At 41.3% G+C, this 23,367-nt stretch overlaps 1 protein-coding gene across 9 annotated transcripts in view; it reads right to left on the minus strand.

Annotated features, from left to right (window-relative positions):
* ppfibp2b (PPFIA binding protein 2b) overlaps positions 1 to 23,367 on the minus strand; it is a 93,399-nt gene that overhangs the window by 3,595 nt on the left and 66,437 nt on the right. For 3 of the 9 annotated variants that reach the window (XM_026172750.1, XM_026172757.1, XM_026172751.1), the window contains 24 exons: positions 21,765 to 21,992; positions 20,767 to 20,859; positions 15,466 to 15,577; positions 15,259 to 15,291; positions 14,136 to 14,197; positions 13,966 to 14,041; positions 13,784 to 13,866; positions 13,618 to 13,685; positions 13,472 to 13,537; positions 13,330 to 13,390; positions 13,061 to 13,108; positions 10,291 to 10,447; positions 9,798 to 9,830; positions 8,641 to 8,673; positions 7,380 to 7,515; positions 7,164 to 7,283; positions 6,923 to 7,073; positions 4,570 to 4,681; positions 4,396 to 4,484; positions 4,135 to 4,257; positions 3,502 to 3,627; positions 3,228 to 3,416; positions 2,332 to 2,532; positions 443 to 508 (listed from right to left, as the gene is read on the minus strand). In XM_026172750.1, coding sequence (XP_026028535.1) covers positions 443 to 508; positions 2,332 to 2,532; positions 3,228 to 3,416; positions 3,502 to 3,627; positions 4,135 to 4,257; positions 4,396 to 4,484; positions 4,570 to 4,681; positions 6,923 to 7,073; positions 7,164 to 7,283; positions 7,380 to 7,515; positions 8,641 to 8,673; positions 9,798 to 9,830; positions 10,291 to 10,447; positions 13,061 to 13,108; positions 13,330 to 13,390; positions 13,472 to 13,537; positions 13,618 to 13,685; positions 13,784 to 13,866; positions 13,966 to 14,041; positions 14,136 to 14,197; positions 15,259 to 15,291; positions 15,466 to 15,577; positions 20,767 to 20,859; positions 21,765 to 21,992 — 2,466 coding nt within the window. The remainder of the gene's footprint in view (positions 1 to 442; positions 509 to 2,331; positions 2,533 to 3,227; positions 3,417 to 3,501; positions 3,628 to 4,134; positions 4,258 to 4,395; positions 4,485 to 4,569; positions 4,682 to 6,922; positions 7,074 to 7,163; positions 7,284 to 7,379; positions 7,516 to 8,640; positions 8,674 to 9,797; positions 9,831 to 10,290; positions 10,448 to 13,060; positions 13,109 to 13,329; positions 13,391 to 13,471; positions 13,538 to 13,617; positions 13,686 to 13,783; positions 13,867 to 13,965; positions 14,042 to 14,135; positions 14,198 to 15,258; positions 15,292 to 15,465; positions 15,578 to 20,766; positions 20,860 to 21,764; positions 21,993 to 23,367) is intronic. The other 6 variants (XM_026172752.1, XM_026172754.1, XM_026172756.1 and 3 more) reach the window with 5 other exon arrangements.

The raw sequence follows: 23,367 nt of genomic DNA on the forward strand, positions 1-23,367 counted from the left end.
CTCCTGCAGATTCTTGGACTTAAAATTTAACTTCAAATAATAAAAAGATATAAATAATGCTCAAATTTCTTTTTTTACCAAGATCTTCACTGATGTACTGACGCTGCAAATGTGTTATCAAACATCTCAGACTTCAGTTACTGTCATGATTTTCTTGACTTGAACGAACAGAACAAATGCTAAAGAACCAAGCCTGGCATCTGGATGATAGCCGCAAGTAATAAAGAAGCAAGTACCAGCGAGCAGGTTTCACACTAGCAGCATTGCTTTAATTTGTACACAGACACAAGACGTGGTGTTTTAATGGCATTTCCATCTGAGTATCTGCAGTTTTCCATCTGAGTGACTCAAACTTCTCTTACAGCAGACTACAAGCAGATTCCCAGTGAGCGAATCAGCTGCACAAGTCATTAGGCAGCAGCTTGTGTGTGTTGGCGCTTACTGTGAGGTTGTTGATGCTTTCAGAAAGAGCTTCTATTTGCAAAATGGTACCCTCTGTGGTCTCCATCTGCAACACACACGCACACACACAGATTCCTCATAAACTCATTACAACTCACAATTACAGGCTTACTATCATCAAAACAATATGTTTCTTAAACCTTTTAAAATTACCGTAGAAAGATATGAAAACGTGCAACAGATCACTGATAATGAGGATTGTACCTGCAGCTGAGTCATAGTCAAACATGCACTTCCCATGTCACCTTTAACAGGGTTACCATGGTGATGATCATCAGCCATCTTGGCTCAGACCGCTCAGCCGAAGGGGGGAAACGTGGCGTCATAAACAGCAATGACAGCCACTGTGATGGTGAGAATGGAGATGATGATGATGATGGAAGCAGGTTAGTGCTTGATGTAGGTTATTAAGGCATGCTGCTGCTCGTGGCTCCGCCCAGCAGTGTAGTCTGTTACGTTATCTTACAGAAATACAGAATATGCTTCCTGAGGAATTCAGTGTTTTCCACATGAAGTCACCTAACTCTTAGTTTGTGAGTTCAACCACATTAACAGGCAGCATGCTTTGACATTGGCAGGGTAGCCGGGTCACTGTTGTTGCTGTCTTGATGTCACTGAGCTATTCTCCAGTCAGTCTCTTGTTCCCGCGGTGAACAGATTCCAACTCTACCACCTCGGACTGCTGGTAAAGGTAATCCCTGTTCTAAACTGGAAAACTGCTGTCAACTGGAAGTTGAAGCAGAGGGACAGCTGGTTCTGGTTACTAACCTGAACTTACTGCGGTTATATGCAGCAAGCCAGAAATGCCAAATATCACTTTGTGAACTGATGATGTTACAGAGCAGAACAAGAGCTGGAGTCGCTACATGCGGTAAATTTTGAGTCCTTACATAGAATGAGAAATTGACTTTAATGGCAACAATTTATGGCTCTTATAAGTTAAGACAGCATGGATGTTCCTCCTTTTGCACGTGCAATCTACCTCTGTGGGAAACACTGAAAATGTCCAGTACAGGCCCCTATACCGATGTACAACTAAAAACTAAATAAATAAAGGACATTGAACATTTTACACATCTGCTTCTACTCTGATCATCAGAAAGAATGAATCAACTTTGCTCATGTCGGATTTTGTTTATTAAATGATTTGATAAACCACACGTTAGCTTCCTTTCTTTGCTATAAAAATACTATTACAGTCAAATATGAAAAATAACGGTACAAAAATCACCACCTCAAGTTTCAAACAAAACATGCTATTTTATGATTTTCTCTGCAATGATATAAATAAAATCCCTCCATTATTTTATGTAAATATTGCACAAGTTCATCTCGACCATGTAACAGAACTGCATTCAACCTGGTTAGAAAAATCAAAGGTCACACATAAAAAATAATCTACTGGTGGTGCACACATGTTGGCTTAATACTGTACAAGAAGACATGTCTGTATATGCTGTATGGATTACAGGAAGTGATGTCACAGGAATCCAGAGAGAGGCTGTGTTCTCTCGTGATGAGTTAGAGTCATGGCACAGGTTTGAGGCTGAGGTTGGGTTAGTTAGGCATCTGACCGGAGCTGAAATCAAAATACTTGAATTGTGCTCGTCTCAGGACTCCCTGCAGCGTGACAAGCAGCTGACTGAGAAACAATCTCTAAATGTAAGGCACAGGGTCGGGCTGATGGGCGGGGCTTAAAGAAGCACATCAGGGGATGGACTGAGGTATTATGGGCTGCAAGCAAAGGAAGCAGAGTAGTAGCAGAGATAGCTGAATGGCTAATAGACAGGATGACAACAGTCATCCGTGTTGTTGGCGTTACAGTTGTTGCCATGGAGATGGGTCGGCTCTGCTATCTTCTAGCCCCACCTGGTCCCTGGAGCGGTCAGGCTCTCGGTCTAGGATGGGGCTCAGGCCTCTGAAGCCAGTGTAGGGCCGCATCTGCACCCCGTTCACTGCAGACTGTCCCGACTGAGGCGAGGAGGACTCGATGGGGCAGACATAGTCTGTAGATTCATCCGGCCGTCTCCTCCTGAGGTGAGTCAAGTTAGAGAAGCCCAACTTCTTCGGCTGCAGTGAAACAGGAACAAAAGCATCGTCATGCTGTCACGCTTCAACAAAGCAACAGTGACTGCTGAGAAGACTTTTAATGTTAGAACAATGTGACTAATGATAGGCTCTACAACAAGAAGCAACACGTTTAAAGCGACACACAACAACATTCATCAAATGTGTCCTCTAACATCTGTGATATCGTCACAAAGCACTGCTGGATTTTACTTCATAGCTGGCTCATCTTGAGGGGAAAATCTAACTTAACAATAACAATTTCGTTTTGGGATTTTTTTCCCATCCACAGTATTATATACCTCCACAAAAACATCCACATACATACTTCCTGCATTAGATGTCTAAGTGTCCAAGATCATAAGTGGATCAAATGCAAGCGTGAATTCTCTTATGATGAATTATTCTTCTATTATTACTTAATTATTTTCTTCAAGAGGCACTTTGAGCTGACGCTGTGGCTGATGGCTGAGTCTTAAAGATGTGAGGAGCAGCAGAGCAGTTCTCACTGGCTTAAACTTTTGGAAGAGCTCGGAGAAACCGAGCTGACACACTGAGGTCTCACCGTGGATTAAGGCGCTTTTCTCACACTTGCAGGGAGAGGGAAGGTGTTAACTGGTCTCTTATGATGCCTTATTTTACCTACTGCCTGTGCTACTCTGAGCTTTATAATTGAGTCTTTTCTTGTATTTTCTTACCTTGACTTTAGCGGTGATGCTGAGTGGGGAGTATCCTGTCGCCTCAGTGTACTCCCTCTTCTCCTGCTGAGCCTGTGCTCCTACTAGGTTGTTGAAGTTGGTGGTTAAGTGGCGCCTCAGCAGAGTTTTCTGAGGAGGGATGTTCAGCAGCATGGCCATGCTATCAGAGTTAAACCGAGGCTCCAGCATCTATTTGAGGAGAAATGATGTCAGATGCTTTTTAAATTCTTGTTTTCCATTTTGCTCCAGATGCCGGCTGCTTTTATGTACTCACTATCAGCCCTCCATGCACGCCGCTGCCCCTCAGGTTTGGGGCATACTCTGCAAGGTCCACAGATCTCAACCACTCCATGACTCGGTGGTTAGACCACTGGACAACCTCACTGGGAGTGAACTGGCTCTGTAACACACACAAATGAATGTATTTTTTGTTCTAGTTTTACTTTTTAACAGTTTCCCAGCCTTACAAAGTGATGTTTTCTGGCAAATTTTGTTTGCACGAACTGATTAAAAAAATACAAACCAACATAGTTATATAAACTGTACTCAGTCTGCATGTGCAAATGTGGCACAAGTGGATGTCCCATTCTGACCACCAACATGTGCATCTGTGAGCAGGAATCTATGAACTTAGCTAACTCTGATGTGACACCATGTGATGCCACACACACATACAGGTAGTCAGAACAAGGACTTCCACAAGTGATGACCTTGAACGGGTGATCAAGTTTTTGACTTTCATGGATGGAGTCTTTATGAAAAATGCATGAGATACAAATACAATGTACAAAAAGAACTTACAAAGAAGAAGACAGTGGATCTGATTTGAAGTTTTAATTTAAGAGTTCACTCACTAATGGCTCTTTTGCCATCTTTGTTCTTTGCCGTATAAATGAGTTAACAATACCTCATTGCCGGGCCTGCGTTTGAGGCAGTTGGGATTGAATTTGTTGACATGGAGAACATGAATGGCACACTTGATGCTGAGGTGGTGCAGCTGGCTGGTCACTTTAAGGAATAATAAGTCGTTCTAACATGGAGAGCAGAGACAGATACAAGAAGGGAAACATGTCATACATCCCTTTTATTTTTGGGCAACTGTAAGCTCATTCCCCCCATATGGTAACGCTGATTTAACTTTACATGAATTGAGTAGTTACAAACTCACCACAGTGAGATACTGCAGCATCTGCCCATCCACTCTTCCTTCATTAAACTGGTCTTTGTACTGAGGAAGGCCAATATCATCAAGCCAACCTGGAACAAAGAACATAACTGTTTTCTCGGAGATTTTCCCATATGTGTGTCTGTGCGTATGTGAGAGAAAGAATCCTTTACATACGGGTAACCCAGAGGTAATCGAGCTCTGCAGATTTTTCAGGCTGTTTGCTACTGATCGCTTTGATGGACAACTGAAGCTTCTTCCTGTGGAGTGGATTCTTCATGGCCATCTCCTGTGGACAAAGAGAAACGATTGGCTTTTTCCTCCTGTTACAGTTTAGTCAAGTCAACCAGATATAAAAGCAACATTGGTCAAAGTGCTGTACTACCAAAAAAGAACTCTTTAGAATATCAAAATTAATAAAATCTTACAAATAAATAAAAGCAAATGTTGAGGCTTAGTTTAAAAGCCAGTGTTTTGAATGGATTTTAAAACATTTCCAGTGTTGATTAGGTTCTGATGTGAATAGGTAAACCACAGTTTAAAAGCGACAGCAAGGGTCCTGTCGTAAAGGTTCTTCATGATTTTATGTGGCTAGGCAGCGATGTTCTGGAGCAGCTGCAGATGTGAAATCAAAGACTTGCTTACACTCAACTATTGCAGTAGTCGCCAAGTAGTATGTCAAAATACTACAACTCCCATGCCATTAAGAGTGGGGAGAAGGTCTGAACAACAGAACCTCTGCTATCTCTTCGTAAAGTCTAATGACATCCATTTTTAGCGTGTACGATCAGCAAAGGTTGTAGCATTACTGTAGCATCAGTGCATCGTCTGCATAGTGAAGTGCTGTAATGAACGGCGGACCTTTTTTTTTAAAAAATTGACCCTCATAGTCGAATGTGGAATGATGCTGAAATAACTCCAATAACAGGCAAAACATGAAAGAGTTTTCCAAATTCTCCAAAGTCTCCTATCTGTGAAATTATTGTTTAAAAATATTTTAGTGCTTTATACATTCATCGAACAAGTGAAAAATCCCTGGTCAGATCATGGGAGGAGACGCAAATCCCTTTAGGTTCGCGTCAGGAAAAGCATCCAACATAAAACAAATCTGCCAAATATAACTTGCAGAGCTGCTGCAACAGCAGCAACCATCCATTCGCTCATCCTTTTCAGGGTGGTGGGGGGTGCTGGAGCCTATCCCAGCTGTCATAGGGCGAGATATACCCTGGTTGCCAGTCTGTCTCGGGGCTAGCACACAGGGACACCATTTGCTCTCACATTTACTCCTGTGTTTTGGACTGTGGGAGGAAACCACGCATGGGGTGAACATGCAAACTCCACACAGAAAGATGGTGGAATTGAACTCAGGACCTTCTTGCTGTGAGGCAACAGTGCCAATGACGTGCCACCGTGCTGCCCGTGCTGCAGCAACCCTTTGTGAATAAAGCAACAGGTTGAAGTAGCCTCTTCTACTGCAAAAGTGGTTAAATTGGCAGATAATGTGGAGCACCCATAAATTAGTAAACCTGCAAAATATTAATTCAATCATTGATAAAATGACTGACAATCTGACCATCCATCCATCTCCTTCCGCTTATCCGTGGCCGGATCGCGGGGGCAGGAGCCTAAGCAGAGAAGCCCAGACCTTCCTCTCCCCAGCCATCTCCTCTAGCTTGCCTGGGGGAACATCAAGGCATTCCCAGTACACCCAGAAGGTGCCCAGGAGGCATACTTGTCAGATGCCTGAACCACCTCAACTGGCTCCTTTGGATGTGGAGGAGCAGCAGCTCTACTCTGAGCCCCTCCCGGATGGCTGAACTTCTCACCCTATCTTTCAATCTGACTATCTGATGGTAATTTCATTGAATTTAAATGATTAAACTAACCTTTTAGTAATAAAAGCCATTCAAGTTCTGGTTGCACCTAAATTTAAAGAAATACTGCAAGCTGCATACCATAAAGGACAAATCTGAAAAGTATATTCAAAGACCCACTTTCTATTAAAAAGATGAAGAATTTAATGAAGAACAACTTAAAGAAAAATAACAAAATGGTCAAAAACCAAGGTAAACACAGTACATAAATAAACAAACAGTTGTGTACTCCTAGCAGAAGGATATATAAGGTGAGGTATTTAAAAAGAAAAACAGAAACTCCTGATACGGCGATCCAAGGTTTGACAGTTTCCATGGATCACAGTATTAATATAGATTAACCCGAAGAAAGAAACAGAACTGATCAAAATGATCTGGATGAGATGCAGAGAAAGGTTGGAGGTGGAGATGAGGTGTATGATGTGACAGTGTTGAAGGCGAAACTAAAGAGCTGGTTGAAAGGCAGAGGCAGGCGTTACTAAAGACCAAACAAACAGACAGACGGCAACAATGATCAGACAGGTAGAAATGGAAAATATGTGACACGCTGTATGGAAAACCAACACAGTGTGATTGTGTGTGCCGGTTGTCTTAGAAGCATCACTTTAGGAACCACACTCTATAAAGCAGTGATGTGTGCGTTTGAGTGTGTATACCTTCTCTAGGTCTTGTGGCGTGGCTGATAGCAGAGTCTGACCGCTGGTGACCCACTGGCGAGCGAGGATGCTGTACTGACCTAGTCCAATGTCTTCAATCCAGTCACACACCTGCTCTGTGTTCCACTTAGAAAATGGCGTCTTCAGATCTCTGCATAGGAACAAAACACCAAAAAGTGAACCGTGCACCTAATCACTACTATTCACTTTATTAATATAGATATTTTATTAATTAATATACTGTGTTTTCCCTGGACGGGCCAATCGAGGTCCAGCTGTAGCTCTGAATCCTCCCCTCTTGAAGTCTCCTAGCTCTGGGTCATGAACTTGGACAGGACTACCCGACTGACTGCGACGGATCCTTGCAGACAGAAATGAGAACATGAGTATAAATATAAAAAGTTTAGGACACCAAACATGCTGTTAAGTGTGTGCTCTGTATATCCTTAAAACATACTTCCCCCAGAGTTTCCTAATTCCTCTGTGACCCTTCCTGTTCTCTGGTGAGACAGGAGACTGCTGTCCAGAATCCACTCCAGAGGACAGCGGGGACTGGTCTGATGGAAAGCACTCCTCCAGCTTCTCTGAATGCTCTGCCACAGGAAAAAAAACAATGAGGAGGGGAATCACTGCAGGAACCTGAGGGGAGCTCTGGGATCCAGAGTATCTGTGTTTCCTGCTATGGACAAGAACAACATGAACATCTGCTGCTACAAATTAAATCACACGTACGGGAGATTGTTCTGTTTGGAAAATTGACCGTCTCACATTGAGATTTTTCATACATGCAATAATAAACCACTTTTTGTACAGCACTACACCTTTTATGTGCACCAAACCAACAGTTTGAAATTCCCAGTAAGGTCCTCTATTTCTGATCACAATATTAAAGCTCCTACTCATACCTATAGTCACTGTTCTGGAATTACTTTCCTGGCTACTTCTAGGTCATAGGCTTTGTGTTTAAGCAAATATTCAATACTAAAACCTACTACAAATAGTCAAAGGACAACTCAAAAAGAGATTTAGGATTACTCTAAAGAAATCCCAAAACACAGCACAAACACTACACATCCAAAGACAACACAAAAGTAACCAAGTGACCACAAAGACACAAGAGAACAATTGCAAAAAGAAGGCTCTATACACAAAAACAGAATTTCACTACAAAAGAGACACGAATTTGTGTCTGAGAGAGAGACAGGACTACCTTAGAGAACACAAATAACCATAAAGATATGCAAAAGACAAAACAAAATAACAAAAGAAACAAAGCTCCAAAGATTTGCATCCCACAGTGACCACAGAGATGCTAAATTGCTGCAAGAAAGGCTTTAAACAAGGCTAGAAACAAATCTGAAACGTCTGCAAAAAACATAAAAAAATATACCAAGTGACTTGGTACAACCAACAACACAAAGAAACAGGAAGATGCACAGAGAAGCTGGAAAAAAGACACCAAAGGAAAACAGCTACTAAGTGGAACAAAGACATAATTGTTAGAAAAAGACTCAAAACTACAGTTTGTGTGTCTTTCTCCTATGTTGGAGTGCTTACTGTGTCAGAATTCAAATGTGGCTGTTAAACTGTCCAATATTTGACAGTGCTACATAAAATGATGCAGATAACCTATTTAGCCCCAGAAACAGACAAGCTGGCAAATTCTTCTCAACAGGTTTGTAAGACTCCTACACTTAGGGGTGAAATGATATACCCACCAACATCATAGAGGTCATGTTTTCCAGGAGATCCTGATGCAGAAGAGGTTAGTTAAGTGAGAAGGATGCAAGCAGAAAAAAAGCAGAAGGCATTATTAGTCAAAGCGTCTTTATCTCCGAAATAAATGCTGAATACATGTTTGATTGTAAAGCAGAGCTGTTGACGGTTAAGTCTTTAGAAGTACTCTAAATTACTGCTTCAAGCCCATTACTCTAAATATCTGTCTCAGTTAATATGCGCTGACCTCTGAATATGCATGCTAGTCCATGCTACATCTATCCATCCTATCTGCCACTCAGTGGTAGGATCAAGAATATCTGCCCAAATATTCTAGAACCAGAAAAAGATTTTCTAAGATAAGTGCAAAATATACAGGGTTTCTTAAAAGTCCTTGAATAAGAACAGTAATGTATTTTAAATAGTGCTCTCATAGACTGTATAGAAAGGATGGACACAGCCAACACAGTACCACAGACTGGTTAGTGCAGCCTTGTTGTGAAGGATCAAAATGAATGTTCTCCCCACAACAGTCTTCAGATTGTGAAACCTATTTGAAGCAGCTACCTTTTGATTTTGAACACTTGCTCCTTCAACAGGGAGCATCAACTGTGGACTGTGAGCGAGTGCAACCCCAGTGAGGCCACGAGAGCGAGTGGGAGCGGATGTCAGATTGCATCCTTCTTTGTTTACTTTGGGGTGTTTTAGCTAGTTGAACTTCATACATACTTAAGCTTGCACTCCTCGCCCTCTCGCAGTCCTCTGATTACCCTCCTGCCTTCTTAAGCTCTGACTCTGTGTACGCAGATATACGGGTGGCCGTGTGCTTTTATGCCTATTAGCTTTAAAGCGTATGTTTAATTCAGCAAATGCTGATGCGAGAGAGGCGGGCATTATCTTCGACAGCTCTCTGAGTCGTGAGGGAGTCCTAATAATCCTGGGCTTTAAAGCTGCTTCATCCTCAGCGAAAACGGCTGCTCACCCTGACTCCGCTCACCTCTCAGAAAATCTTGTTTTGCTCACAAGATAGGTGATGCTTTTGTTTGCTCAAAGAGGCTTTCTCTCAGTGACTTCACAGTCACAGAAACACTGCGTTTCAGTTCTTCTGAAAGTGTATTTTCAGTTTTGACATTTGCGTTTCTGTGAGGGCATACAGTACCTAAAACCGGAGCACTGGCACTCCTGCAGCGAACTGCAGTCAGAGCACAAACAGGAGACAAGAGCAATCCGACAGCAGAGCAGGCATGAGGAGGAGGAGAAAGAAAAGGCACAGAAAGGAAGCAGTGGGCGAAGAGTTAGTTGACAAAGACAAAAAATATTTTTGTTTTGTTTTGCTTTGCAGTGCCAAATGATCTGTTCACTAAAATCACTTGCTTTATATTCCAAGGAAAAGTTACACAAGAGGGGAAATATGCATGTTGGCTTTCTTGCAAAGCTAAATAAGATGTGTACGGTCACTATGAAGCTACAGCCAGAAGGCTGCTTGATTAGCTCAGCTGAATAAATGTATTCCCCAAAATATACAAACATTTAAATTTTTCCCTTGAGTGCAAGGTCATGCAGATTTTTTAGGTTTAAATTACAAAGAGCGAGAGACCTGCATTTGAGATTTCACAGATTAAAACATGGTGCTTAACAGATACAACACTAACTCAGACTGTAGTCCTGGCTGTGGCTGTGGACAGGCGAGAGCTGGACGGGAGATAAATACTCTCCGTCTCCGTCGCCGTTCAGCTCGGCCCGCGGCTCGTTCTTTTTACTCAGTTTCCCCGGCAGAGTTTGGTACTTGTTCAGCTCCATGTGGGGATTCTGTACAATATAAAAAGCAAACAGTGTGTTACTCTTTCAGCCAAGTCTGGCATCACATTCCAGATATAATCTTAAAATGTATACAATTCAATAAATTCACTGCAGCTTTGAATCTAAAATGATTTTCAGACACCTCTGACTCTAACAAAGTGGACACCTTAATCTCTGTAGTGTTGCTATGTGGCTCCGATTCTCTTTTTTTACATTCTTCTTTAACTACACTGAAAGTTAGTGGCTTTACCCGATGGCTTTCATAAGATCACAGCGGGGCCGTGAGGTGATTTGTGTTTTTCCTCTGTTGCATAACCGTCTGTCCTTTAGACAGTGAATGTCTGATGATGCTGGAATATAACCGCACATTAAAGTCATCGGGGTCTGAGAGAATAACTGGAGAAAGGCCAGCAGAAAGAAACAGCTGGGAGGCAGCTGTGATGTCAAGTACTAGCGACAGCCACTTCAGGTGGGTCTTGGCCCTTTTGTGTGAGTGTGTGTGTGTGCGCGTTTGTGTGTGTGTTTGTTAGTGTAGACGCAGTATGATTATACGATTATATATTGACTATAATGCACTGTGAACTTGTCATGCTGAGAACAAGAGGTCAGAGGGCACCAGGACAGTTACATCACTGTTTGCTATAAAGCACAACATTACTACACATTCTAGCAGTTTATAAGTGGCCTCACAGAAAAGACGACAACGCTGTGAGCTTGTTTTTGTCTATTATATCCCTCGAACATATCACTAGGTCATCAGTCATTACTTGTTGATGTAAGTGCATCGGGTATATTTAAGAGATGCTTTGCCTTGTGTGGATCTTTTTATGCAGCCATATAACTACTCACACAGAAACTACTCCATTACTTTTTGCTTTTCTGTTACATCTCTCAGTACTCTGCCTCTTTCTGTATGACGAACACTCTGTGTACTTTCAATGTATGATAATTAGTATGTTCAAGTCTTAATTCATATGGCTTGATACTAATTAGTATGTCCCCTTGCCCTTGATTGGCTCCTCCACTTGCCTGTCCTGCTGCTGCCTCCTTCCCCTGCACCTGATTGGTTCCACAGTAGAACGTTCTTTACTGCTTATTAAAAGATCATTTCACCCTCCTGCTAGAGAGCTGGGGTCCAATCTCTACTTAACCTTTATTTATTAAAGTTACTTTTTTTAAAGTTAAAACTTAGTATTAAAGTGTTTCCTGTTATTTGTGAAACACGTATAATGAGGATGGATGACTTGCTGGCACAAACAAAATAATGCGAACCTGTTAGAAATCACCGAATAGGATAGAAAAAGGAGCGCATCATTCTAGACGTTTTAGACTATTTGTTTACTTATAATAACTACAAAATAACAGAAAATTTAGGAACTCTTAGAGGAAAGTTGCCCATTACCTGGACAAAAACAGTCACAATCACATTTTATAGCCAACAAATATTTTACCCTTTCATAAATAAATAGATTTTCTGCTTGAAAAATGTAAGCTGGTGGCCAAAAAGAAGTCAAAAATCATCAGGTGAATGACGTGATAGGTGAAAATTATGTTTGGCATTAAAAAAAACAGCAAAAGCAAGAATGTGGTCATGATCCAAATTTTAGAGGGATATATGTGAATATATCTTTAGATACAGTTTCTTATCAATCGGGGGGGGGGAGTTGGTCATGAAGATTAGTTAAGGAAGGAGAGAAGGAAAGTGGCCCTAATATATCCCTGTGGCCGCTGTAATAAGAACTGTCTGAATTCTCTTAATACTGAAGAAAAGGTGCTTCAGTGCTTCATTTATTGCCTCATTTAACAGAGGAAACCCTAATCCACCCTTTCTGAAAGGAAAGGTGATCATCTTGACAATTCAAAGCATCGCACGTCAGACCATTCACAACAATAAACGATCAAAGTAACTGACGTTTGGTGCAGATTATCACATAAATAAATCCTGCTTTCTTATTACATAACATGCAAATATGTGGATATGTTTTAGCCCAAAGCTGGACTATGAACCACTCTGTTAAAATTCTTGCTTTAATCAAGGCAACGACTACAAAGGATCATCTCTTTAGTCGAAAGAGAAAATACGAGTGGACAGCAGGGTGAGATTTCCTGCGGGGAGTCTACACAGGAGAAGATTAGTGATGTAGTAGAGACGAGAGACCACAGAACGTATGAACCTGTAGTTTCGCCAAGTAAGATAGCCAATGTGATATGAGCAGGTGGTGGCGACTACATTAAAGGGTTACCTCAGTAAGATTCACTGTGTTGTTCATTTTTATACAGCCTGCATAAAACAACAAGGTAAAAACAGACAAGGCAAAGTATCCAATATGTGTTTGAAGCTCTTTTTGTGCCACGCCAACATTTTAATGAGCAGTCGGATTCTCTTTTCCTTATGAAATTACATCTTCCCCTGACTTCATGGTGTTTTCCATACAGGTCATGGAAAAACTGATTAGGAGTCATTTTTTTTGACTATTTGGCCACAGCCCAAGTCTTGTTTATATTTTGATTTATTTCATCTTCTTTACAAAAAATATATACTAATCCTGCAATCTAAAGATGTATAATGAATACATGGGATTTGTGTAGCTAAATGTGTGACATCATGTTGCAGATCAGTACCTCGGCCCCTACATCTGATTCACTTTCAAGTGGCTGGATCTCTACAGCCTACAGCCAACAGAGAGACGGGAGAGACCAGAGAACACACACACACAAACCCAGAATTAGAAGGTTAGCAATCACACAGTCAGATTAACAGGACGTTAAAGATTAGCTAGAAAGGACTGATTTAAAGTACTTTTTAGTAAGCAGATGTGATAGGCTGGATTAGATAGAGATTAGTATGTTTATATTAAACAAGCGAATCGTGGAGGCAAACACTAACAGACCTTTTGTAAAGATCCACTCTGCAACTCTTCAAGACTGCTGGACATCAACCGGCGTCGATGCCTGCAGAAAAAATATTGTATCACTGACATCTGGTTAAGCAGACGTACACTTTGAATGTGCTTGTACTGTAGCAGGGCTTACCAAGACCCATTAAACAAACTTGGGTCAGCAGCGGACACCAGCGATGTCTCCACAGAGTTCTGGAAACTGCAACAGACACCGCACAGAGTTAACTCAGAGTCTGGCGTTCATTCATCGCGTACAGTACGTGCACTGCACGTTCATACCTGAAATCCAAATCCCTCTGATACGGCGATGAGGACAACATAAGCGGTGACGATCCTCTTGATGATAGCTATGAAGGAAAAAACATTTTTTCAAAGCATTTGTGGAAGTGAGATTATTAACCCAATAATTCTTTGACTTTTATTTAAAATTTCTTGTGAATCCTACCTCTGATCTGAGGATGTCAGAGTGTGCTTTGTGAGTGATGGCTTTGAGCTTTAAACTGCCGCTCAGCTCCTCTTCACTGCTTCCTGGTAGATAGAAACCAAAACAATTGGCGGCATAGTGACGTTAGAGAGAAAAGACAGGTTTCCAAGCAGAAACTCACAATACAGAAAAAGGAAGCTCACCCTGTGTGAGTGCCATGACCTCCCTCATCTTTCTGTATTGGCTGAGCAGAATGGTAAGCTCCTCTATACGCCGATCCTGTTATCACCAAGGCAGAAATGGTCATTCTCTTTTTATTTAATCTTGTTGTAAATTATATATATTATAGCAGTGGCAAAAATTATTTCATTACCTTCTCGTCATTTGAAGCCAACAAAGACTCCATCCCCACCTTTAACCTCTGGTATTCCTGGTCTAACAAAGAAGACAAAGAAGTTAAAAAGGATCCTATTGTACCCTCACGCTAGCTAGTTAGATCAGGGCAGCTGATGGGTGCACGAAGCGGTGCTGGTGACAGACACGAGAGCCGTGCAAATAGGACTAATCAAGCAAAACAAATACATGCTGACAGCACAACTGCCCATGCAGCATCACCTGGGACACACGTGGAAACTGAGCATTGTCAACAGCACCATTACCGAGAGAAGAACTAATGAGGCTTGCATCAGTATCAGCCACACAAACACGAGCCGGCACCAGATTTCATTTAACATCCTTTCAAATGCAGAAACTTATCTAAATGGGATTTTTTTTGTTTATTCAAACGACTCAGCTTTGAAATGATATGCATGTCATCGGTGGCTTTAGAGCAGCATTTATAAGGCAACAAGAAAGCAATGAACTGCAATATGACAATGCCAGGAGGAAAAACAAAGCACAAAATGTCAGGATACTGCAACGCTCTCTGGTGACTCCTCCTGCAGGAATCAATAAACTAGTTGCATAGTTTTATCTACTACTTGTCCCACTCTCTTCTGAGATTTTCTTTAGATGACATGTTTATATTATAGTCCTCTCAATGTGCTTGTTATGTTCTATTTACTCAGATTTGAATCTATTTTTTTACATGCCTCACTGTGTGCATTTATCAGCGTGTTTGTGTGGTACTTTTATACTGTACTTTATATTCTATGTGTTCTTCCCAAACCAGAAGGCACTTTGGGTGAACTCCTGTTAAATAAAGATGATTCGATGTGGTATAAGAAGTTTGCACAGGACAGTGGACGCTGCATAGCCTGACACTCTTCTGAGTCTTTTTGATTTGAAAGGATGTACAGGCTCACATCACAGACACACACTGAAGCTTAGCTGTGGTCCACATTCCCGATGAAGAGACTACTTAGCCTCGACATTTAAAGTGTTTCCCTGTTTGGTTTTAAGTTTCACATTTGAGTCATAAATGACCAAAACAGAAAAATCCAGCTGTCCAGGAGGTTGCTTAGAAATTAGCCCCATTAGCAACATAAATGCCTTACATTTGTTAATCAGATGCTTGATATACACCTCCTCTACAGCAGAGGGCAGCAAAGAGTGGAAAAAACACAAGCCAAGTGGAGAACAGAGAAGAGAGGAACTGTTGATTAGATGTTACAGTAATCAGAGTTGACAGACGTGCACATCGCTGCCTCTCACACATATCTGCACTGACAGATTTGATTGGTCAGACTGTCAGCCGAGTGTACCTCTCTCTGCGTTGTCATTGGCGCTGCCGCCTCTGGCCAGCAGCTGGGTCTGTAGGCACACGATCTCAGCATCTTTGGAGGCCAGGAGCTGCTGCAGCTCTGAGATTTCTGCCTGTGGAGGAAGTCAGAGTAGATGTCTGTGAACTGGGTCGATCTTCCAGGTCAGTGGATGTCTGTGAGCTGTAAGTGTGAAGCAACTAAGCAAATCATTTTTCTTAAAAAGGAATCATTTCTAAAAACCAACCAGCCAACTGATGAGCCATCAGAGTAACACATAAAATGAGTTGTGAATTCTGAGATTATTCTATATTATCATCATTATTATTATTATTATTTGGCACTGAGCACCTTCTTTCAAATAAAAACTACACAATGGAAATATAAAACAAGCACTGAAAGCCACATGTAGCCACAAGTTATTTTGGTTTTCTGCTTTAAATCAACCCCACTATTTCACTTTTTTACAATACTTTGTTAAAACAAACTCTACCACAGCTTTCTCCACACGATCTAAGGAACCTGCATCACCACTCAAGCATCTATCCAATGGAAGTATTTCTGGCAAAAAAACACAATTTCTGACACGTACTACAGTCTCCACCCTCAGCTGTTAACTGTAACATGACTGACATTACTGCATTGTAGGGATGGGTATCGAAAACCGGTTCTTGTTGAGAACCGGTTCCCACTGTTTCAATTCCTTGGAATTGTTTGCCATTTTTGCAAACGATTCCCTTATCGATTCCAGTCGCCCCAAATGACGTCACCATGTTCCGGAGCATCATTTACCTGGCAGGAAACACGGCGGCTCAAACGCTCAAAAGTTTGGTTATACTTTACGAGAACAGATGACAACAGGGCAACTTGCAATACTTGCAAAGTAGATATTTCATTTAAGGGAGGAAACACTACGAATATGCAAAAGCATTTGCTCACAAAACACACGATAACCTTAAATGAATGTCATGTTTTTAATCCCGCTCGACTCGTGAATCTCAACCCAGCAGCAGCGGTAACGTTTGCACGTCCTCTCCCGTTAATGCGGCAGGTAAATAATCAACTAACAGTGCATATTATGTTAGCGCGATCTGCCTTATTACAAACCTGCCATTACTGTGCATTTAGGTGATCATGATGAGAGAGACAGACAGAGTCTGGCTCAGATGCTGGCAGTTGTCGCTGCAGCGGTGTGTGTGTCCGGTAGCGTCTCCTTTCAGGCCGGGATAGACGAATGTCACCGAGCAGTGTCTGAGTTTGTGGTCAAAGGCTTGCACCCATTTGCCACAGCAGATGCCCCGATTTTTGGTAAGTGAATGTGTTTAATTGTAGGCAGGGACATTACTGGATATTCTTGTGTAATTGCTACAGAATAATTTATGTTATACTTTGTTATTGTTACAGAAGATTATTTATTGTTTTATTATTTTGTATTTACAATTTTTTTTTCCTGGGGACTCTGTGACCCCAATGAAGAGCCGTAGGCTGGATCTCGTAAGATCTCACTGTTGGGTTTGTAAGGCCATGTTACTCCTAAATTTCTATCTTGTTCAAAGAGAAGATATAAAACAAAGTTCTAAGCTAATCGACCTCTGTGTACTCCTTTTTTTTTTTTAAAGAATCGATAAGAGAATCTATAAAGAATCAAATCGTTAAACAGAATCGAAAATTGAATCGGAATCGTGAAAATCTTATCAATACCCATCCCTACTGCATTGTGCCCAAACAGCTGAAAATGAGGCCAGGACGATGTGCCATAAACTGCACTTGGCTGTGGGAAGACTTCTTAACAAATTTATAGCATAGTACAAAAAGGTTTTGACAGATTGTTTCCTCTGAATAATTGGTTCAGTTTTGTTGAATGACATTCTGATATTTATTTGATCTATCACTAAGCAAATATGTGTGTTTCTGTGCACTGCATTCATACAGTTTACGTAACTTTAGCTTACTAGCATTATCTGATAGCATAGCATGCCACCTTCTCATGCTAATATAGTTCTTTTTGGCTCCAAAAACAACATGGCAATGGTCAAACAAACAAAATTTGAGGTCCAGGAAACAATAGGTGGCATCACTTTCATAATGTCCATCTTTTATATACAGATGGTGTAAAAACTACATTGTTTTTGTAGATTTGGGGCAGAGGACATATTTAAAGCCCCACACAACACAGAACACCCCCACATATGTGCGTTTGTTTTATGTGCATTTGTCCAGGTGAACTTTTGTTCTCCTGCCAGTAGTGACAACTTTCAAGAATAACCATTTCAAGATTATCAATCACGTCCATCTTTTATATACAGTCTACAGCCTAGTGACTAAGAGCTAAGAGCTCAGTCAGACCTCTCATCACTTTAATTGAAGCCAACACAAACAGACAAATTAGGGTACCGATGCTTCCGTGTAGGGAAAATTCAAATACAACAGCAAAAGGGAATGTTAGCATCAAAGGAAGAAACATCTTCTGCAGTATCATTTTTTAAAAGAAACAATAATACTGATATTTTATACATATGCAAGCGTTAAGCCTCTGTCTTATTTTTCAGTATTGACCCTCTAATATAATAAAAACTGCTGTACTTCAGTCTGCCTTCAGTCACATGCAATCCACGTTTTCTTTATCCATTACAACTTTCCTATTCTCAGACATCAGATTAAATGACTAAAGTGCCAAAATAAGAATTAAACAGGAAAACATTTATCTCCAAAAAATCATAAAGTGGACCCTGTTATTTAAGCTATTTGCTTGTGTCTGCTCTGAGGCCTTGACATGTTATGACAACCTAATCTGAGTTAAGATGAAAAGAATAGTAAAAAAAAGTAATCACACATTATGCTAACAAATACAGTGGAGGCAACAGCTGAAGACAACAGGTGTGTGCACAGACTGTATGGTGGCATGCTATAAGTGCAAACTTAACAATGCCTGCAGCTGCTCTGCAATAAAACCCAGAAGCAAAAACCTACAATAGGGTAAGAAGAAGGGGAAGCCAGAGAATAACTCAGAGATGTGCAGGGTTTTGTTACTACCATCAGATCTGTGTTTGTCTCGAAGGCTCCAAATATTACAGAGCATATAAAATAAAATGAAAGGCACCAGCCAGGAAATCTGCTGAAGTGAGACTATGTGGAAGCCATCATTACCGTGTTATATCCTTAGTGCACAATATGAACACAGTAGGGTCGCACAAACACACAAAACTGATAGAATCAAATAAATTCACAAAATCCATGCAAACGCACACTAAAAATCACAACGACGGGAAAGAAAAAGCCACAAGTAAAAGGATGGAATCTACTGGTTTCTGCTTTTAAAAAATACAAACCTTGTCCTTATCAAAACCAGTGTAGGTTTTGATTTATTTATTTATTGTGTAGGTTTCTCTGTCCGGTCCCTTCCTGCTCAAAGGGACAGGACAGAGCTTCACAGCTATCGCAAGACCAACAAAAACAAATGCAACTAAGGAAACTAAGAAAAGAAAAGAAATGAGAAAAAAACACGAGAAGGGGAGGAGCAAGACGAGAAAAGTAGAAAAGAAGAGGCCAAACATAACACTAATCATAGGAAAGAAATCAACACGGGGAGATGACAAGCGGCAAGAGCAGGAGAGGAGGAAGAGGAGGCACCTGTGCGCTGCGCCAGCGCTCCTCCCAATGCTGCTTCTCCAGCTGTGTGTGCTCGACAGTCAGCTTGAGGCTGGACAGCTGGGTCATGAGCGACTGGTAACACACATGGAGAGAGTAAGAGATAGAGAGCTAGAGAGGGAGAGAGGACAGGAAGAGAGTAATGACGGGGAGAGATTTAGGGATGTGAAGAGAAAGGAGGAGCGGAAAAAAGTGAAGAGAGCAAGCCGCAGAGAGGGGTTAGTAGAGAAGAGGAGAGGAGGCGGATAGTGAAGGAGGGAGAGAGGAGGAAGGAAGCACTGTAAGCACAGAGAAACCAATGGCAGTTTGACCTCCTTCAGACAATATCCAACAATATGTTAGAGAGAGACTCTGTCATAACAAAGGAAATGAAGCTGCACGTCTCTGCTGCTGAGAAACACAAATGAGTGAAGCTCTGATTATTTCATCCTGATGAATGAAGGTTAAAGAAATTCACCTGGTGACAGTCTGATCAAATTATCGAACGTTTACGTATAACATCACAGTAACACCAGCTGTTAATTTTATCTTCTGTTACAGTATCCAGCATCCATTCTTGTCTACATCTGCTCTATTTCCTTTTTCATATGTGCAATTATCAGATTAGGAAGTCCGTCCTTTACACAGGTTTGCTGGAGTGACTTCACAGGCCAGTTTCCACATTTTGAAAAGTCTTCTTCCAGTGAGTTTGATGAGAAGTATACACCACACTCACATCTATGATATGAAGTTAGTCAGATTAGTTTAGAGCAATGTTTGGATTCGTTTAATGTAAGTCTGGAAGAAAAGGGGAACAAGCCGCCTGGCTTTGTCCAAAGGAAACCCACCCTAATGAAAACTTCAGAGCTCATTAAGTCCCATTTTTTTATTCATTTTTTATTTATTCTATTGTATTCTACACAAAATAACTCTCGAAAAAAAAGCAAGAGCTGCATTTTATTAAAAATAGTGGAAAAACACAACAAATCTCAAAACTATATATGCGCTCCTTACAATTTCACATCAATAATGCAATTTAACTTAAATTTAAGAAACGCCAAGAAAATACCAGATGGAAGATCTCAGAGACTAATGAGCTCAATTAGTGATGTTGTTGGATATTAAAAAAAACATCTTAAAGAGGCCGAGCTGTTCAGAAGAAAAACTCGGAAGGGACTAACTGCTCCGTGAAAAACTATGTGGGCAAAGAGTTCAACAATTTAAGGGTAAAAGCTTCATAAAATAACAAAAGATTAGAGAAGTTCAAAGTATTGGGGCATTGCGTCATAACATTTAAAGATCCAGAGATTCTGGAGACACCTCTAGACCAAGTACCAAGGCTAAAAACCAATGAAACGCTGCAATTTTGGGGCCCTACGACAAGTGAAATGGACATCTGTGAAGACACCACTAATACTAAATGATGTTTACAGATTTTGGAGTAACATTGAAAGAACTTCTTTCGCACAGAAGACAATGCCAAACCACAATTTACATGTTTTCCAGCAGTAGTGAAACACATTTTTAAGTCTTCATATTCAAAAATATAATAAGATTTCTCAGTTTCAACATTTGATATGCTTTTTGTATATGTTACACAGCATCCCAGCTTCTACAAACAGATTTTAAGTGCATGTAAAATGCATTTTACACTGCTCTGTGTGCTTTAGCGAGTACCTTGGTGGCTCTTAATTTCCTCTCATACTGGCTCTTCTCTCCCTCCAACTCATCCACTTTGCTCTTCAGCTGCTTAACTTCTTGTTGCAAATCCTGCAGAAAAGCCAAACCATAGCATTCTTCAGTTAGCCAGACCACTTTACATACATGTGCACAATTACGAAACTTTTCTGATGTTTCAAGCAATTCTCAAAAAAAGTTATACATTTCATCTACATGTCACAATCGGCACGAGGTTCATCTACATGAGTGGGCACGCATGCCAGCATATAAATGGGAGGGTATTCAAACACCAGGTTCACATTCAGTGCAGTTATAAAGGTCCCCGGGGCCAGACAGTGGTTAATAAAGGGAACAAGATCCTCCTGAAACAGACACCACAACGTGCAGTTAACAACCAGGAAACCCAGAACACTACTGAAAGCCTTCCGGGTCGCACATCTGCCAGCTGCGCACTGCCACCATCTGGGGGAAACTTTGGACAGCAGGGTTATAGGGACCGTAACATGACCCATCCACCTGGTCAGTGTATTAGGAAGCTGACAGATGTAAACTTTGTTAGTGGAGGAATCACTGTCATGCAAGGAAACCACATCGAATCTAATACAAAACACAATTCTGGTCCTAAAGGCAAGCTTGAAAGGATTTATAGAGACAACATCCTGATCGGTGCTGAAATACATTCCAAATGTTTCAAATACTTGAGGAGTTCACTCTACGTCATACTGCTGGAAGACTTTTTAGGTAAATAACTCCTCAAATGTATGGAAGCATTTAGAAAACCCAATCGAAAGCCTCAATCACTGCAAGAACCAGAGCAGAGTGTGACCCCAACATCCTGCAGTACACATACAGACACTACAAGAGAGGTTGTTAGCTTGATTCTGTGGAATATTCCAAATACCGGGTGGTGTGTGGACTGGTTAAAAGGGAAGAAGAGAAGAGAAGAAATGATGGGGAAGGAGGGTAAGATGAGTTCATCCATCAAGTCTCCCTACGTGAACAGTCTTTCCTCCATTGTGCTGCCGGGCATCAGAGCCAGACAGGCTCAGGTCCAAGCCGACCAACCCAACTTGAGGGCTGTAGCCCTGGGCTTGGCCGTCTCTTGGCTCCCCCTGCTGGGCCTCCTTCTCCTCCAGGGCCCGTTTCTCCTGAATGCGAGTGCTGATCTCCTCCTGAAACCTGCACATCTGCTCCTGGAGCTCACTGATGAGATTTACCACACACTGGGAGGGTTGGAAGACAAATGAAGGGTGGCAGAAGAGGTGAAATGGTGAGATGAGGAGAAGAAAAGAGGAATAAATGAAAGTCAGTTGAGAGGAGGAGAGGAGAATAAAACATGAACTTATTTGTTAATCAGTCAGTACAGGGAAAATGGTTGATGCCACATCTGGATCACTGTTGGCCATTTGTAGTAGAAACTCAGAAAACACATAAAAATCTTGTGAAACACACAAAGCACAAAGATTTACACAAACACTTGAAGCGGAAGAAAGAAATGCTTAAATTCAACTGGAGAAAATGTTAGAATCCTAGAAAAGAAGGAGCATTACACCTCAGCACATTGACAAACAACTGAAAACACAAGAGTAACTTTTACTCCTTTAAAAACTTTTGCATTATGCAATGCCCTCCTCTTGTATTAGTGCTGTAACGGTGAGATTGTGGGAGACAGATGCAGGCAAGGCATCATGCCTCACCGTCTTACATTGTTGAAATAGTGTGAAAAACAGATCTGTGCTCATCTACAGCGCGAGTGTTTCTGCGCCACCTCCCTGCTGGCTCAATGTGACCACTGACAGGAAAGGAGCGACCACTTTATTCTTAAGGTTAGTCTGGGGTCAGAGGAAAAAGCAGGAAGTCTAGTGGAGTTTGGAGAGCAGCGGTGAGCAGACAAACACCTCCTGACAGCCAGAATTAGAGTGGGGTGGTTAAGAATGGGTTGTATTGTTTGGGCGAACTGTGCTCCAACTGAGTGGATGAATCATTGTGTCCAATTAAATCAAGACAGTGGTCACAAATCACTAATTTGTCTCAGAGGGTTTTCCCAGTCGAACCAGCTTTTGTACAGGAATTAAAGATCGAAAGGTCAAACACAACACGCCCCGTTGTGATACGACCACGACACTTTAGGCGTTCCAAAAGCCCTCAACCAACAAGTCTGTCATGCTGATGCACTTAGTGATTTTGCATTGTACTGGCTGTTAAGCTAATGTCGAGCGTATCCACTGAGGACAGATCAGGGCTAACATCTGTCTTCTGCTGACATTAGAATAGTTTCCATGGCAACTTCTGATGTTGCACAATATAAGTATGATACCATATTGTAAATATAAAAAATGGCAATAGGAACAAGCTGCCAAGATTTCAGTCTCTGTCATTGTGCTTCGTGGCCTATTTTACATTTTACATGAAAAGCAGCTCAGCAGGCAGGGCTGTTTTAAACTACATAAAATCCACATTTCAGGCATCTAAAGCATAATTTTGTATAAGTAATAACCCCATCTGGCGCACCAGGGTTATTATATCATGCCTGAGCTCCATCCAAGTCTAGTCGCATGGGAAACAGAGCCGTAACCCAGAATTTAGACCAATAAAACA

This window comes from Astatotilapia calliptera, chromosome 7 (genome assembly GCF_900246225.1).
Source record: "Astatotilapia calliptera chromosome 7, fAstCal1.2, whole genome shotgun sequence".
NCBI lineage: Eukaryota > Metazoa > Chordata > Actinopteri > Cichliformes > Cichlidae > Astatotilapia > Astatotilapia calliptera.